The following is a 13,850-nucleotide window of genomic DNA, read 5'->3' as shown; positions in this document are numbered from 1 at the left end:
GGCATTTAAGAAACACCGCCCGACAGCCCCGCAAAAGAGGACATGTCCGGTGAAAAGAGGACGTACGGTCAGGACCTAGCCCAGTCGCTGCTAGCAGCTAACGGGCTAGGATAGACTGACCATACGTCCTCTTTTCACCGGACATGTCCTCTTTCGCGGAGCTGTCAGGCGGTGTTTCATAAATGCCTCAATTGTCCGGCATTTCGAGTATTGTTTTCACAACGTGCAGTACGCTACTTAATATGTCCGTGTGTAAATTCGTTCGGTACAGTTCCCTCACCGAAACGAAACCCCCGTACCGAAACGGTTCGATACAAATACACCCATATTATTTTGATTATTGTTTCTCAGCTTTTTTTGTAAATGTTAAAGTTTATAAATAAAGGTTATAAAAAAAACCACAAAAAAAACGTAGCCTCTGCGCATGCGCATAGCATAGATCCAACGAATCGATGACTAAATTAATCGCCAACTATTTTTATAATCGATTTTAAACGATTTAATCGATTAGTTGTTGCAGCCCTAGTATGGGGGTGTATTAGTGCCCAAGACATGGGTAACTTACACATCTGTGAAGGCGCCATTAATGCTGAAAGGTACATACAGGTTTTGGAGCAACATATGTTGCCATCCAAGCAACGTTACCATGGACGCCCATGCTTATTTCAGCAAGACAATGCCATACCACGTGTTTCATCAACGTGGCTTCATAGTAAAAGACTGCGGGTACTAGAATGGCCTGCCTGTAGTCCAGACCTGTCTCCCATTGAAAATGTGTGGCGCATTATGAAGCCTAAAATACCACAACGGAGACTCCTGGACTGTTGAACAACTTAAGCTGTACATCAAGAAAGAATGGGAAAGAATTCCACCTGAGAAGCTTAAAAAATGTGTCTCCTCAGTTCCCAAACGTTTACTGAGTGTTGTTAAAAGGAAAGGCCATGTAGCACAGTGGTGAACATGCCCTTTCCCAACTACTTTGGCACGTGTTGCAGCCATGAAATTCTAAGTTAATTATTATTTGCAAAAAAAAAAAAAAAGTTTGAGTTTAAACATCAAATATCTTGTCTTTGTTGCATATTAAATTGAATATGGGTTGAAAAGGATTTGCAAATCATTGTATTCCGTTTATATTTACATCTAACACAATTTCCAAACTCATATGGAAACAGGGTTTGTAAAAGACAGACAAACCTCGGCGAATACATAACCTCCTGGTGAAATTGCAATGTCGATGTGTTTGTTTTGTTTGTCTGGCACTTTCGAACAGGCTGCCTGAGGGTTCACTCTTTGCATCGGAGTGAACCCTCTTATCAGTCATCCAATCTCTTTGTCTCTGTGGGTTGAGGTGGTTCTGGGGCCACTAGCATACAGACACATAGAAGTTCTGCCTCATTAACGTAACCTAAAATTGTAATACCTAAAAAAAAAATCTGATTTTTGACAGAGAAACATAGGGCCTCATTTACTAAGATCCAAATGCCACACGCTAACCAGCGTGTGCAAAAAATAAAATAGCATGTGCTATGAGTGGGCGTGTTGCGTGTGATCTACTAACACTGCGTATGCAATTGAAAAATGGTGCAGACCGCCTTATTTAAGCAAAGATTTTGCATACATACAGGGCTTTTACCATGGAGAGACTCATTTACTGCTTATTCATTTTATCATGCTCCTACCTGTGTGCAATGTGTTGAACCAGCAGCACACATCAATAATCTGTAACCAATCGAGACAACAGAATCATATGTGCACTGACACTTAATTCTGTGCATGAGGCTGTGGATCGCATCACCAGCGCATTCGTGCAGAATGACTCAAATGCAAACCAATGCATAATGAAAGATGTATTTTCATATAAGAGTTATATTATAATAATGCATAGTAGTTAGCATGTCCTTCTGACACGTGCTAAATAGAATGCAAAATAGTGTTGCAAATAGGTGATGAGTGTTGATAAATCACATTTGTGTGTGCTCAACAACTATATTTGCATTTTCTCCTCCCAGTATTGTGGGTGTTTTGATGACCAGTATATATTTTGCATATTAATGAAGACAGAGACGCAAAATGGATTTCACGTCTTATTCTGCTCACTTAACAGACGCAATCCACTTTGCACACGTTTAGTAGATCAGCTTTGCGTGTGCTATCAGATTTGCACGTGCTTTAGTGCACGCAAACCTTTAATAAATCAGGCCTATAGTGTACATATTCAGCCAATTATGTTGAGATGCGTTTTTTTTATGGATATCTTTTAAAAAATCACCCAAAATCGTTTTGCTATATATATATATATATATATATATATATATATATATATATATATATATATATATATATATATATATATATATATATATATATATATATATATATATATATATATATATAATTCAGAAAACCCTACAGTAACATATTTCCATGATTCGACGTAGCACCATTACCTTATAAGGGAAGAGTCCCATCTCAGAACCCTTGCTATTTATATTCTTCCTCTTGGCGACCCTCTTTAGAATTCCCATAACCCCTTCATACCCGTCTAGCAATAATAACGTTGCTCTTTAAAGTCAGAAGATGCTCCGTTTTTTCTCCCCCTGGCTGCTTCCTTATTTGGGCGTATAGGGGAGCTTTAATAAACAGGGCGGGAGTGAAGACAAGAACAAGGAAACAGGATGGAGGAAGGGGGTTGAAAAGATGTTTGTCAGGAATGCCGACTCAGTTTTCTGCCCTAAAATCTTGTTTCTTGTCTCCCTAGCCGGTGGGGTTTGTCAGCTTTGACAGTCGATCAGAGGCGGAGGCTGCTAAGAATGCCTTGAACGTAAGTACCACGCCCTCAACATCCCCCAGACAAAAATAATCCTCATGCACCAATACACACAAACACAACCTTTTGTCTGGCAAAACATGCTACTATTCCACATAGAAATAGAAGATATTGATCTCTAGGTTTATGTGGTTCTCACAGAGATTTATGAACCCCCCCCCCAAAAAAAAGTTCTCACAGTAACACTAATGAGATGCAATAGTGTATCAAAAATATTAAAAACATTTCAGCAATTCTACATCGCAGCTAAAAAAACAAATCCACCACAATAATGATCTGATTTTATTAGCGCTAGGGGTGTCCAGTGTCTATCCCAGGAGCCATTTGCATCCCACCGCTCATGTTTGTTAAAACATAATTTAATTGATAATAAAAATCTGTGAAAAATGCAACTTCAAACTCAAATGGCTGACTACTACTACTACAAACTAATATGCATTAATTAGTGCTAGGGTCATTATAAACTGAAAATCTATGAAAAATGTGACTCTCAAACTAAAACGGAATAAATACCTTTATTTATTTTATATATATATATATATATATATATATATATATATATATATATATATATATATATATATATATATATATACATATATATATATATATATAATGTGTATATGTGCATTTGACAGCAATTGTACACTGTGGCTAACCAAAAACATGTACAAACCCACATAAATATCTGTTGTTTGTATCAGAATTTAAACAAATTTAACTGCAGGAATACTGATACTTTGCAGTCCCATTTGTACGTCACTGGAAAAAACTTTACTCCGAGAGCCTGCGGGAGTAAGGGTATCAACAATGTAGCAGTCTGCTACTTGTAGAGACAGAAAAGCACAATGTAAGCCTGACCAACAAAACTAGAAGAGGAATTGGTGCCAAAAAAATATATAATAAAGAATTCTTTGTTTGGTTTTGGTTTGGATGAAAAAAGTCAGACACGACTTAAAACAATACAGAGACATTGTTAAAATACGACAAAGTTACCTCAAAACCACAAAGTGATTAAAAGAAAAATAACCATAGGTAACGTCTATGACAAGCAGTCCCACAGACACTTAGAAATTACTAGGGATGGGTACATTTCAATAATATGAATCAATACCAGTACTCAACGGTACCAATTTTTTTTTATGTGTTAAGTATTAATTGTTTTATTAAAAACATTTTATTCGTATTGTAACATTTAAAAATGAGTTATTTACGATAATGTCCGTCCAGTTGTTATATCTTTTTTTATTATTACATTTCTGAGTCAATTGCTTTACCAAGAGGGAGTTAGGCCGAAACCACTCTCAGTGCTGCTGGAGTGATGGCCATGTGTTAGGAGTTAGGTATGTAACAAAATTACAATGTTATATCACGGTTACTGTGGGAAAAATTTGCCCTATTATTATCCATCCATCCATCCATCTTCAACCGCTTATCCGGAATCGGGTCGCGGGGACAACAGCTCCAGCAAAGACCCCCAGACTTCCCTCTCCAGAGCAACATTTGCGACTTCCTCCTGGGGAATCCCGAAGCGTTCCCAGGCCAGAGAGGAGATGTAATCCCCCCATCTGGTCCTTGGCCTGCCGCGGGGCCTCCTCCCAGTGGGACGTGCAACGAGGACCTCCCTAGGGAGACGCTCGTGAGGCATCCGCACGAGATGCCCGAACCACCTAAGCTGGCTCCTTTCCAAGCGAAGGAGCAGCGGCTCTACTCCGAGTCTCTCCCGGGTGACTGCACTTCTCACCCTATCTCTAAGGGAGATGCCAGCCACCCTTCTGAGGAAACTCATTTCGGCCGCTTGTATCCGCGATCTTATTCTTTCGGTCATTACCCACACTTCATGACCATAGGTGAGAGTAGGAATGTAGATAGCTCAGTAGACCGAGAGCTTTGCCTTCTGGCTCAGCTCCCGTTTCGTCACAACAGTGCGGCAGAGAGACTGCAATACTGCCCCAGCTGCTCCGATTCTCCGGCTGATTTCCTTCTCCATCTTTCCCTCACTCGTGAACAAGACCCCGAGATACTTAAACTCCTCCACCTGGGACAGAGTCCTGTCCCCTACCCGGACTGTACAAACCATCGGTTTCCTGCTGAGAACCATGGCCTCAGATTTGGAGATGCTGATCCTCATTCCAGCCGCTGAACACTCGGCTGCGAACCGATCCAGTGAGAGCTGAAGGTCACGAACCGAAGGTGCCATCAGGACCACATCATCTGCAAACAGCAGTGACGCAACCTTTAGCCCCCCGAGACGTATACCCTCTCCGCCATGGCCACGACTCCGCCTAGAAATCCTGTCCATGAAAATCACAAACAGGATAGGTGACAGAGCGCAGCCCTGGCGGAGACCAACCCCCACTGGAAACGGATCCGACTTACATCCAAGCACCCGGACACAACTCTCGCTTTGGTTGTACAGAGATTGGATGGCCCTCAGCAGGGTTCCCCTCACTCCGTATTCCCTCAGCACCTCCCACAAGATCTCCCGAGGGACGCGGTCATACGCCTTCTCCAAATCCACAAAACACATGTAGACTGGATAGGCATACTCCCAGGCCCTCTCCAGGATTCCCGCAAGCGTAAAGAGTTGGTCAGTTGTTCCACGACCAGGACGGAATCCACATTGCTTCTCTTGAATCTGAGGTTCGACTATCGGCCGGACCCTCCTTTCCAGTACCTTGGCGTAAACTTTCCCAGGGAGGCTGAGTAGTGTGATACCCCTGTAATTAGCACACACCCTCTGGTCCCCCTTTTTGAAAAGGGGGACCACCACCCCAGTCTGCCACTCCCTCGGCACTGTCCCAGACTTCCACGCAATGTTGAAAAGGCGTATCAACCAAGACAGCCCATCAACACCCAGAGCCTTCAGCATTTCTGGACGGATCTCGTCAACCCCCGGAGCTTTGCCACTGTGGAGTTGTCTAACTACCTCAGTGACTTCACCCCGAGAGATCGACGTCGATCCCCCATCATCCTCAGGCCCTGCTCCTATCAGGGAGGGTGTGTCTGATGTATTTGGGTTCAGGAGTTCCTCAAAGTGCTCTTTCCAACGCCCTACGACTTCCTCACTTGAAGTCAGCAAAGTCCCATCCTTGCCGTACACAGCTTGGATGGTTCCCTGCTTCCCCCTCCTGAGGTGCCGTATGGTCTTCCAGAACAGCTTTGGTGCCGCCCGATAGTCCTTCTCCATGGATTCCCCAAACTGCTCCCACACCCTCTGCTTAGCCTCGTCCACAGCCACGGCCGCTGCCCTTCGGGCCCGTCGGTACCTTGCAACTGCCTCCGGAGTCCCCTGGGATAACATACCCCGGTAGGACTCCTTCTTCAGTCGGACGGCTTCCCTGACCACCACTGTCCACCAGGGTGTTCGAGGGTTACCGCCCCTTGAGGCACCTAAGACCTTTGGCCACAGCTCGCAGCTGCAGCTTTAGCAATAGAGGCTTTGAACATTGCCCATTCCTGTTCAATGTCCCCAACCTCCACAGGGATGGCAGAGAAGTCCCGCCGGAGGTGGGAGTTGAAGTCCTTCCGGACAGAGAGTTTTTTGAATAACTAAAATAAATAGACACTGTTAGAAACCCCACTATTTTGTAGGTTTTGTATTTCTTATGCTTCACTGATAGTGTTTTAAGCTTAGCATTTCGTCTGTTTTATTGCTGAACATTTATTGTTTTAAATATTGGTTTGTACTTCAGCACTTTAAAATGTATTTAAATGAAAAGTGTGTTATATAAATGATATCATTATTTTTCAATTCTGGTGGGCGTTGTACTCTTTGGTTGTCCTACTTTTAGCGGTTTTTGAACGTACCGTACAACTCGTATTTCTCCAATTGATCATTCTGTGCCAAGACAGCACAGCTTGTAAGTTCAATGTACACAATTGAATAGCTTAGTTGCTCAGACAGCAATGTATTTATATTAGTTTATATTTACGTACGTTGTTTCTTAATTTGTAAAGGCGCTAATATCGCTGTTTTAATGTTAGCGAGCTAGCGCCTGTCAGTCTGTGAGTTTATCAAAGTTCAGTTATCAATCATGGTTTTTCGATCAACCTCATTGAAAACTGTAATACTAACAGTCAGGAGTTTTACTGCGGTTATAATTGTTACTGTTTATCGCTACATCCCTTGTTAGAGCCGGCTCGGTCTGCAACTGGGCATGACGTCACGCGCAACCCTGATACCGAAACATGGCACCGTTGGATTTTAGGTGAATCTGATTTGGTCGGTGCCAAAAAAAGAACCGGATTCAGTGCACAATACTTTTACAAATACTTTAAAAAAAAAAAAATTGTCTTTTCCTTTTTTTTTTTATTGAAAATTTGCAGTTGAATTAGGATCTACAGCAGTGAGTGATAGATAATATTATACAACTCCCTGGGTTAGTAGGTTTTGTATTTGCGACCGAGACCCCTGAAATAAGTACATTTGGATCAATTGGTGTTTTTTTAGAATGTGTTTGTTGTTGCCAAAATAATAATAAAAAAATTATAGCACAAAAAAACAAAACCCAAATCCCAGACTGATCAAACCAAAAAGGGTTTTATAGCATGGGGTCATTAGGGCGCACATTTTTTTAATATAGGATTTTTTATACTCTAGGATTGTCTCTGATGTACAGCAATGGTCCCCAACCACGGGGCTGCGGCCCGGTACCGGTCCGTGGATCAATTGGTACCGGGTCGCACAAGAAGAAAAAAAAAAGTTTTATTTTATTTTATTTTTTTATTAAATCAACATAAAAAACACAAGATACACTTACAATTAGTGCACCAACCCAAAAAAACTCCCTCCCCCATTTACACTCATTCACACTCATTCGCACAAAAGGGTTGTTTCTTTCTGCTATTACTGTTTTTGGTTCCTACATTTTATAGTAGTAGTAACTAGTAGCAGTTAGTAATCATTTTTGTAGTTAAAAGACATTCCAGCACCTTCAGCACCACTTACTGTATTATGAGATAGTATGTACAATTCTGATCCTGTGTAAAACAAGAACATACAAAATACATTCAAACGTTTGCACATAACAATTGAAGATTTTATTATCATTCCATTCATCCATTTTCTATTGATTGTCCCTCTTGGGGTTGCTGGAGCCTATCCCAGCCGCAAGCCGAAGTCGCCACCTCATTGCAGGACCAACACAGACAAACAGTCAAGCATTCACACTCACATTCACACAATAGAGCCAATTTAGTGCTGTTGCCAATCAGCCTAACCCCAAGTGGGGGGAAGCCCGGAGTCACAGGGAGAACATTTAAACTCCACGCAGAAAGACTCTGAGCCCAGAAATGGAACCGAGGACCTTCTCGCTAACCACTGTCGCGCCGTGCTGCCCGTATTAACATTTATCCTGAAAAAAGGACCGTAACAAAAATAAAACATTAAGGGCTCAGAATTATTAAAACATTCAAGCCCATGATTGTGTATGTAAACTTCTCCCCAGAACTAAATATACAGTATATTCTTATTATAATTGTATAATTAGCCAACAATAGTGAGCCTGTTTCCATAGTATCACAGAGAATTGTGCTGCTTTTTAGGAGGGATGAGATGCATCCCTATGGAGCTCTGAGACTTTTCAAACATCTATTTGCATATTAAAACATGTTGTTTGTTTTTAATCAGATACACAATCGACCATGTTGCTTTTTTAAAGCAACCTACACAATAAATAGGAATTTAACTTAAAATAAACTAAATACCTCTAAAGTCGCAAAACGTCGGTCAAATTTGATAAACGATTTCATAATAAGACTGACACTAAGACACAAAACGGCATCAGAATACATCAGTGGAGGCGGGGCCGCACGCACACACAGATGGAAGTTGAAACTCGTAACATAAACATAAGAGATCATCACAGAAATGATCCGGACCAGGCCCAAAATCTAATCAGTTGTTCATTATCCCATTTCGGACATGTCCCAAAAGTTTAATGAAAATCTGCCCATAAGGTTTTGAGTTATTCTGCTAACTAACTAACTGACTGACTGGCTGACAAAGCAATGACAACAATTCCATAATTAATACGAAAAGCAGAATTCGAAGTAGTAAAAAGTTAACCACTGTCAATAGTAACAACAATAAAACAGTCAATCATATTATTAATGACGAATAATGCAATTTAAATATGGGTCCCCTTGCAAGATGGGTCTCACGCAATTTTTACTTTTTAGCATTCTTGTCACACAAGTGTAAAAAGAAACTAACCAGTTAATAGAAAACCTTAAAAAAACTATATAAAACAATGTTAATGTTAAATTAAGCTATCTAAAGATGGGTGGCATCACATTTTTAGCCTATTCAGAATATTTTTTTTTATGTTGGATTGAAAATGCACATAACAATGGGATATAGACACAAAGAGGTAAGACACCAACAACTTTTCTCTCTCAAGCAGTGAGGTTATAAATACCTCTGTGTGCCTTGAAGTCGTGATGAAGCGCAACGAATTTAGACAACTGACTACATGTTTTTTTGTACAGCTCTTTGACATTTCTATTTTTATAATCAGGTGGCCACTTTTTAGTTCTAACTTTTTTACAAGTGCAAGAAATAAAGAAAGGAAGGAGGGGGGAGAACATAGCAGCTATAAATGGCTCAGTTGTGGATTAAGGTGATATTCTGTTTCTGTGGACGTGATGATGGGTGGCGGCGGTGGACGTGATGACACAAAGCTGGCATGATGTCACTGAAGGCTATCAATGCTCTCTCAGGTTTAATAGGCACAACCTTGTTCTGAGAACATAGCGCATTAGCGGAAAGTGGAGGGATGACTCTTCCCATGAAGGAGAGGGGAATCAACTGGGATTGGTTTGGCTTTGTGCACTAAGGCTGCAGAGGGAGAATAACAGATAAAGGCCCTAACGTATTTTAGTCTTGAAAAAAATCTATTGTGACTGTGTAACCGCTCAGGTAAAAAACAATAGGTTATAATGCCACTTATGCCACCCACCACCTCCACCCATCCATTCATCTTCTTCTGCTTATCCGAAATGGGGTCGCGGGGGCAGCAGCCTAAGCAGAGAAGCCCAGACTTCCCTCTCCTCAGCTACCTTGTCCTGCTCTTCCTGGGGGATCCCGAGGCGTTACTAGGCCAGTTGGGAGATATAGTCTCTCCAATGTGTCCTGGGTTTTCCCAGTGGTCTAATACTGGCCGGACGCGCCCTTAAAACCTCCCCGGGGAGGCGTTCGGGGGGCATTCTGACCAAATGCCCGAGCCATCTTATCTGGCTCCTCTCAATGTGGAGGAGCAGCAGCTTTAATCCGAGTTCCTCTCTAATGACAGAGCTTCTCACCCTATCTCTATCGGAGAGCCCCGGCACCTGACGGAGGAAACTCATTCAATCTCTTGCACCTGTGAGCTTTGCCTTCCATCTTAGCGCCTTCTTCACCACAACGTACTGATATAGCGTCCGCATCACTGCAGATGTTGCAACGATCCGCCTGTCGATCTCAAGATCCCCTCTTCCCTTACTAGTGAACACGACCCTGTGGTACTTGAACTCCTCCACTTGGGGCAGGATCTCCTCCCCAACCCGGAGATGGCACTCCACCCTTTTCCGGGTGAGTACCATGGATTCGGACTTGGAAGTGCTGATTTTCATCCCAGTCGCTTCAAACTCCGCTACAAACCGATCCCGCGAGAGCTGAAGATCCTGGTCAGATGAAGCCAGCAGGACCACATCGTCCGCAAAAATCAGAGACCTAATCCTGCAGCCACCAAATCGGATCCTCTCAACGCTCTGACTGTACCCAGAAATTCTGTCCATAAAAGTTGTAAACCGAATCGGTGACAAAGGGCAGCCCTGGCGGAGTCCAACCCTCACTGGAAACGGGTCCCATGTGAACCAAGCTCTGACACTGATCGTTCAGGGAGCGGACCGCCACAATCAGGCGGTCCAATACCCCATAATCTCTGAGTACTCTCCACAGCACTTCCTGAGGGACACAGTCAAATGCCTTCTCCAAGTCCACAAAACACATGTAGACTGGTTGGGCAAACTCCCATGCACCCTCAAGGATTCTGCCGAGAGTATAGAGTTGGTCCACAGTTCCATGACCAAGACAAAAACCACACTGATCCTCCTGAATCATAGGTTCGACTATAATACAGCAATGCAATACAACGCCATATTTTGAAACAGAAAAGTTCTATTTCATGAGCTTTTATCAATATTTTAGGACATTTTTTACATTTACATTACATTACATTTGTAATTTATTTGATAGTGTATTTATTTACGTAATGTTTTTCATTTTGAAAAATTCTGACATAAACTGCACATTGTTTATGTAAATACATGAATTCATCATGAAACATAATAGTGACATATTTTCAATGATTTTTCACAATTATATTTACAATTAAATTATTGACAATGTTATACAATTGCAATGAACACATTTTCATTGGGTTTTAGTTTTTACTAAACTAATTTTTTGCACAAATTTTAAATGTTAAGATACTTCAAACATATTTTGTTAAAATGTGGAATAAAATTGTGAAATATACTATATAACCTTAAAAGGTCAGATTAAAAGAATTAAAGGGGACCTATTATGCAAAACAAACTATTCTTACCTATTGATACCTGTTTTTGTGTATTTGAGATCTGCATAATTTCCCGAAAATGTGAAATGAAACTATGGAGGCATGGCGAAGATATTTTTAAAACAATCTTGCCTTCCTTCATATTTCCTCCAACCAAGCCATTTCGAATTTGTCCAATTTGTGACGTTTTCCCCAAGTGTGACGTCAGTGATTTTCCCTTTTATGGTCGAGATTTATCCAGAGTTTTGTGCAAGTTTTCTATTGTAGTCCGATGATGTAGTCAATCAGCTCTTTCTTTTTTCTTTATCGGTATACCAATACTAATTAAGTATCGCTGTACTAATCAATTGAAATCGATGGTATACCACCTTTGAAAAGTACCGGTCCCGCTCTTTCATCTGAGTGCCGCTTTGTGGCGGTGACTACAGAGCTGAGAGGCGCATGATGTTGAGTGTGTCAGAACGCACACCCACAGTGCATACAAGTAATAACATCTTGGAGAGGAAAAATGGCAAATAAGTACAATTGTACTGGTTAATAAAGAGGGTGCGTGAAGCGCAATATGGAGGTATTTGGGCTTCAAAACTAACAATAAAGGTGACGCTTTCAACAGGTAGGAACCGCGTTGTAAGTACTGTTTTACACCTTTCCTACTTGTCGGCTCCCAGACCGTGGTCGAGGAGAGCAGGGGAAACCTTTCACTTCACAATGGGTCCGTAAAGCTCCGCTCTTTGGTCGGAATGACGAGGCCTTCGATTAGTTACAACTTGGTCACTTTATTTATAATTTCCACAGGGCACAACCGGACATCCACCATGCTATTAACACTCCTGCACATGCTAGCTCTACCTCTCCTAACTTGCCCACTCACTTACTCACGTCACTCACCCCACATACATTCTTAAAGGAGCACACACACACACACACACACGCTACTCTCACAATAGCTGCTTTAAAACACGCTTTGCCAAATGTGGTGATTAGTATTTAAACTTTTGCTTCAAACTTAGGTAAACATTTAAATAAGAAGCATTCAGATCTGCACAAGGAGTTATAAAAAGTGACAGGTAATAATGTATTTGTTAGACCTGTCCTGCTGTTCGGTCCGGTGCAGACTGTAGTCGAGGAGCACAGGAAAGACGTTCCCTTCAGGGTCGATGCCTTTTCAGTGCATTTTAATTTACATTTTAACCTTGTGAAATTGTTCTTTGACTGTTTAATGTAGTGTAAGATTGTCTGTTAAAATAAAGCCAATATTGGCATTTTTCGTAGTTCCCTTTATTTGGAAAAGTATCAATATACATTTTGGTACCGGTACTAAATTATTGGTATCAGGACAACCCTAATCCTCTTGTTGTGGGGCCGACTGGATCGTACATTCATCCTCCGGTGTTGCCATTTCTACAAAACCCAAAACCAGTGAAGTTGGCACGTTGTGTAATTTGTAAATAAAAACAGAATACAATGATTTGCAAATCATTTTCAACTTATATTCAATTGAATAGACTTCAAAGACAAGATATTTAATGTTCGAACAGAGAAACCAATTTTTTTTTGCAAATAATCATTAACCTATAATTTAATGGCAACACTTTGCAAAAAAGTTGGCACAGGGGCATTTTTACCACTGTGTTACATGGCCTTTCCTTTTAACAACACTCAGTAATCGTTTGGGAACTGAGGAAACCAATATTTGGCGCTTTTCAGGTGGAATTATTTCCCATTCTTGCTTGATGTACAGCTTAAGTTGTTCAACAGTCCGGGGTCTCTGTTGTGGTATTTTAGGCTTCATAATGTGCCACACATTTTCAGTGGGAGACAGGTCTGGACTACAGGCTGGCCAGTCTCGTACCCGCACTCTTTTTTTTTTATGAAACCACGCTGTTGTAACACGTGGCTTGGCATTGTTTGGCGTCCATGATAACGTTGCTTGGATGGCAACATACAGTATGTTGCTCCAAAACCTGTATTTACCTTTTAGCATTAATGGTGCCTTCACAGATGTGTAAGTTACCCATGCCTTGGGCACTAATACACCCCCATACCATCACAGATGCTGGATTTTGAACTTTGCGCCTATAACAATCCGTATGGTTCTTTTCCTCTTTGTCCCGGAGGACACGACGTCCACAGTTTCCAAAAACAATTTGAAATGTGAACCCGTCAGACCACAGAACACTTTGCATCAGTCCGTCTTAGATGAGCTCTGGCCCAGCGAAGCCGGCGGCGTTTCTGGGTGTTGTTGATAAATGGCTTTGGCTTTGCATAGTAGAGTTTTAACTTGCACTTACAGATGTAGCGACAAACTGTAGTTACTGACAGTGGTTTTCTGAAGTGTTCTTCAGCCCATGTGGTGATATCCTTTACACACTGATGTCGCTTTTTGATGCAGTACCGCCTGAGGGATCGAAGGTCCGTAAAATCTTTGCTTATGTGCAGTGATTTCTCCAGATTCTCTGAAC

The 13,850-nt window shown here is 41.6% G+C and overlaps 1 protein-coding gene across 4 annotated transcripts in view; it reads left to right on the top strand.

Moving 5' to 3' along the window:
• The window catches only part of LOC133661760 (RNA-binding protein with multiple splicing-like), a 93,499-nt gene that overhangs the window by 34,450 nt on the left and 45,199 nt on the right, over positions 1-13,850 (top strand). For all 4 annotated transcript variants that reach the window (XM_062065224.1, XM_062065223.1, XM_062065221.1 and 1 more), the window contains one exon: positions 2,759-2,821. In XM_062065224.1, coding sequence (XP_061921208.1) covers positions 2,759-2,821 — 63 coding nt within the window. The remainder of the gene's footprint in view (positions 1-2,758; positions 2,822-13,850) is intronic.

The sequence above is a fragment of the Entelurus aequoreus genome, linkage group LG12 (genome assembly GCF_033978785.1).
Source record: "Entelurus aequoreus isolate RoL-2023_Sb linkage group LG12, RoL_Eaeq_v1.1, whole genome shotgun sequence".
Taxonomy (NCBI): Eukaryota; Metazoa; Chordata; class Actinopteri; order Syngnathiformes; family Syngnathidae; genus Entelurus; species Entelurus aequoreus.
This window is presented reverse-complemented; position numbering and strand designations above follow the sequence as displayed.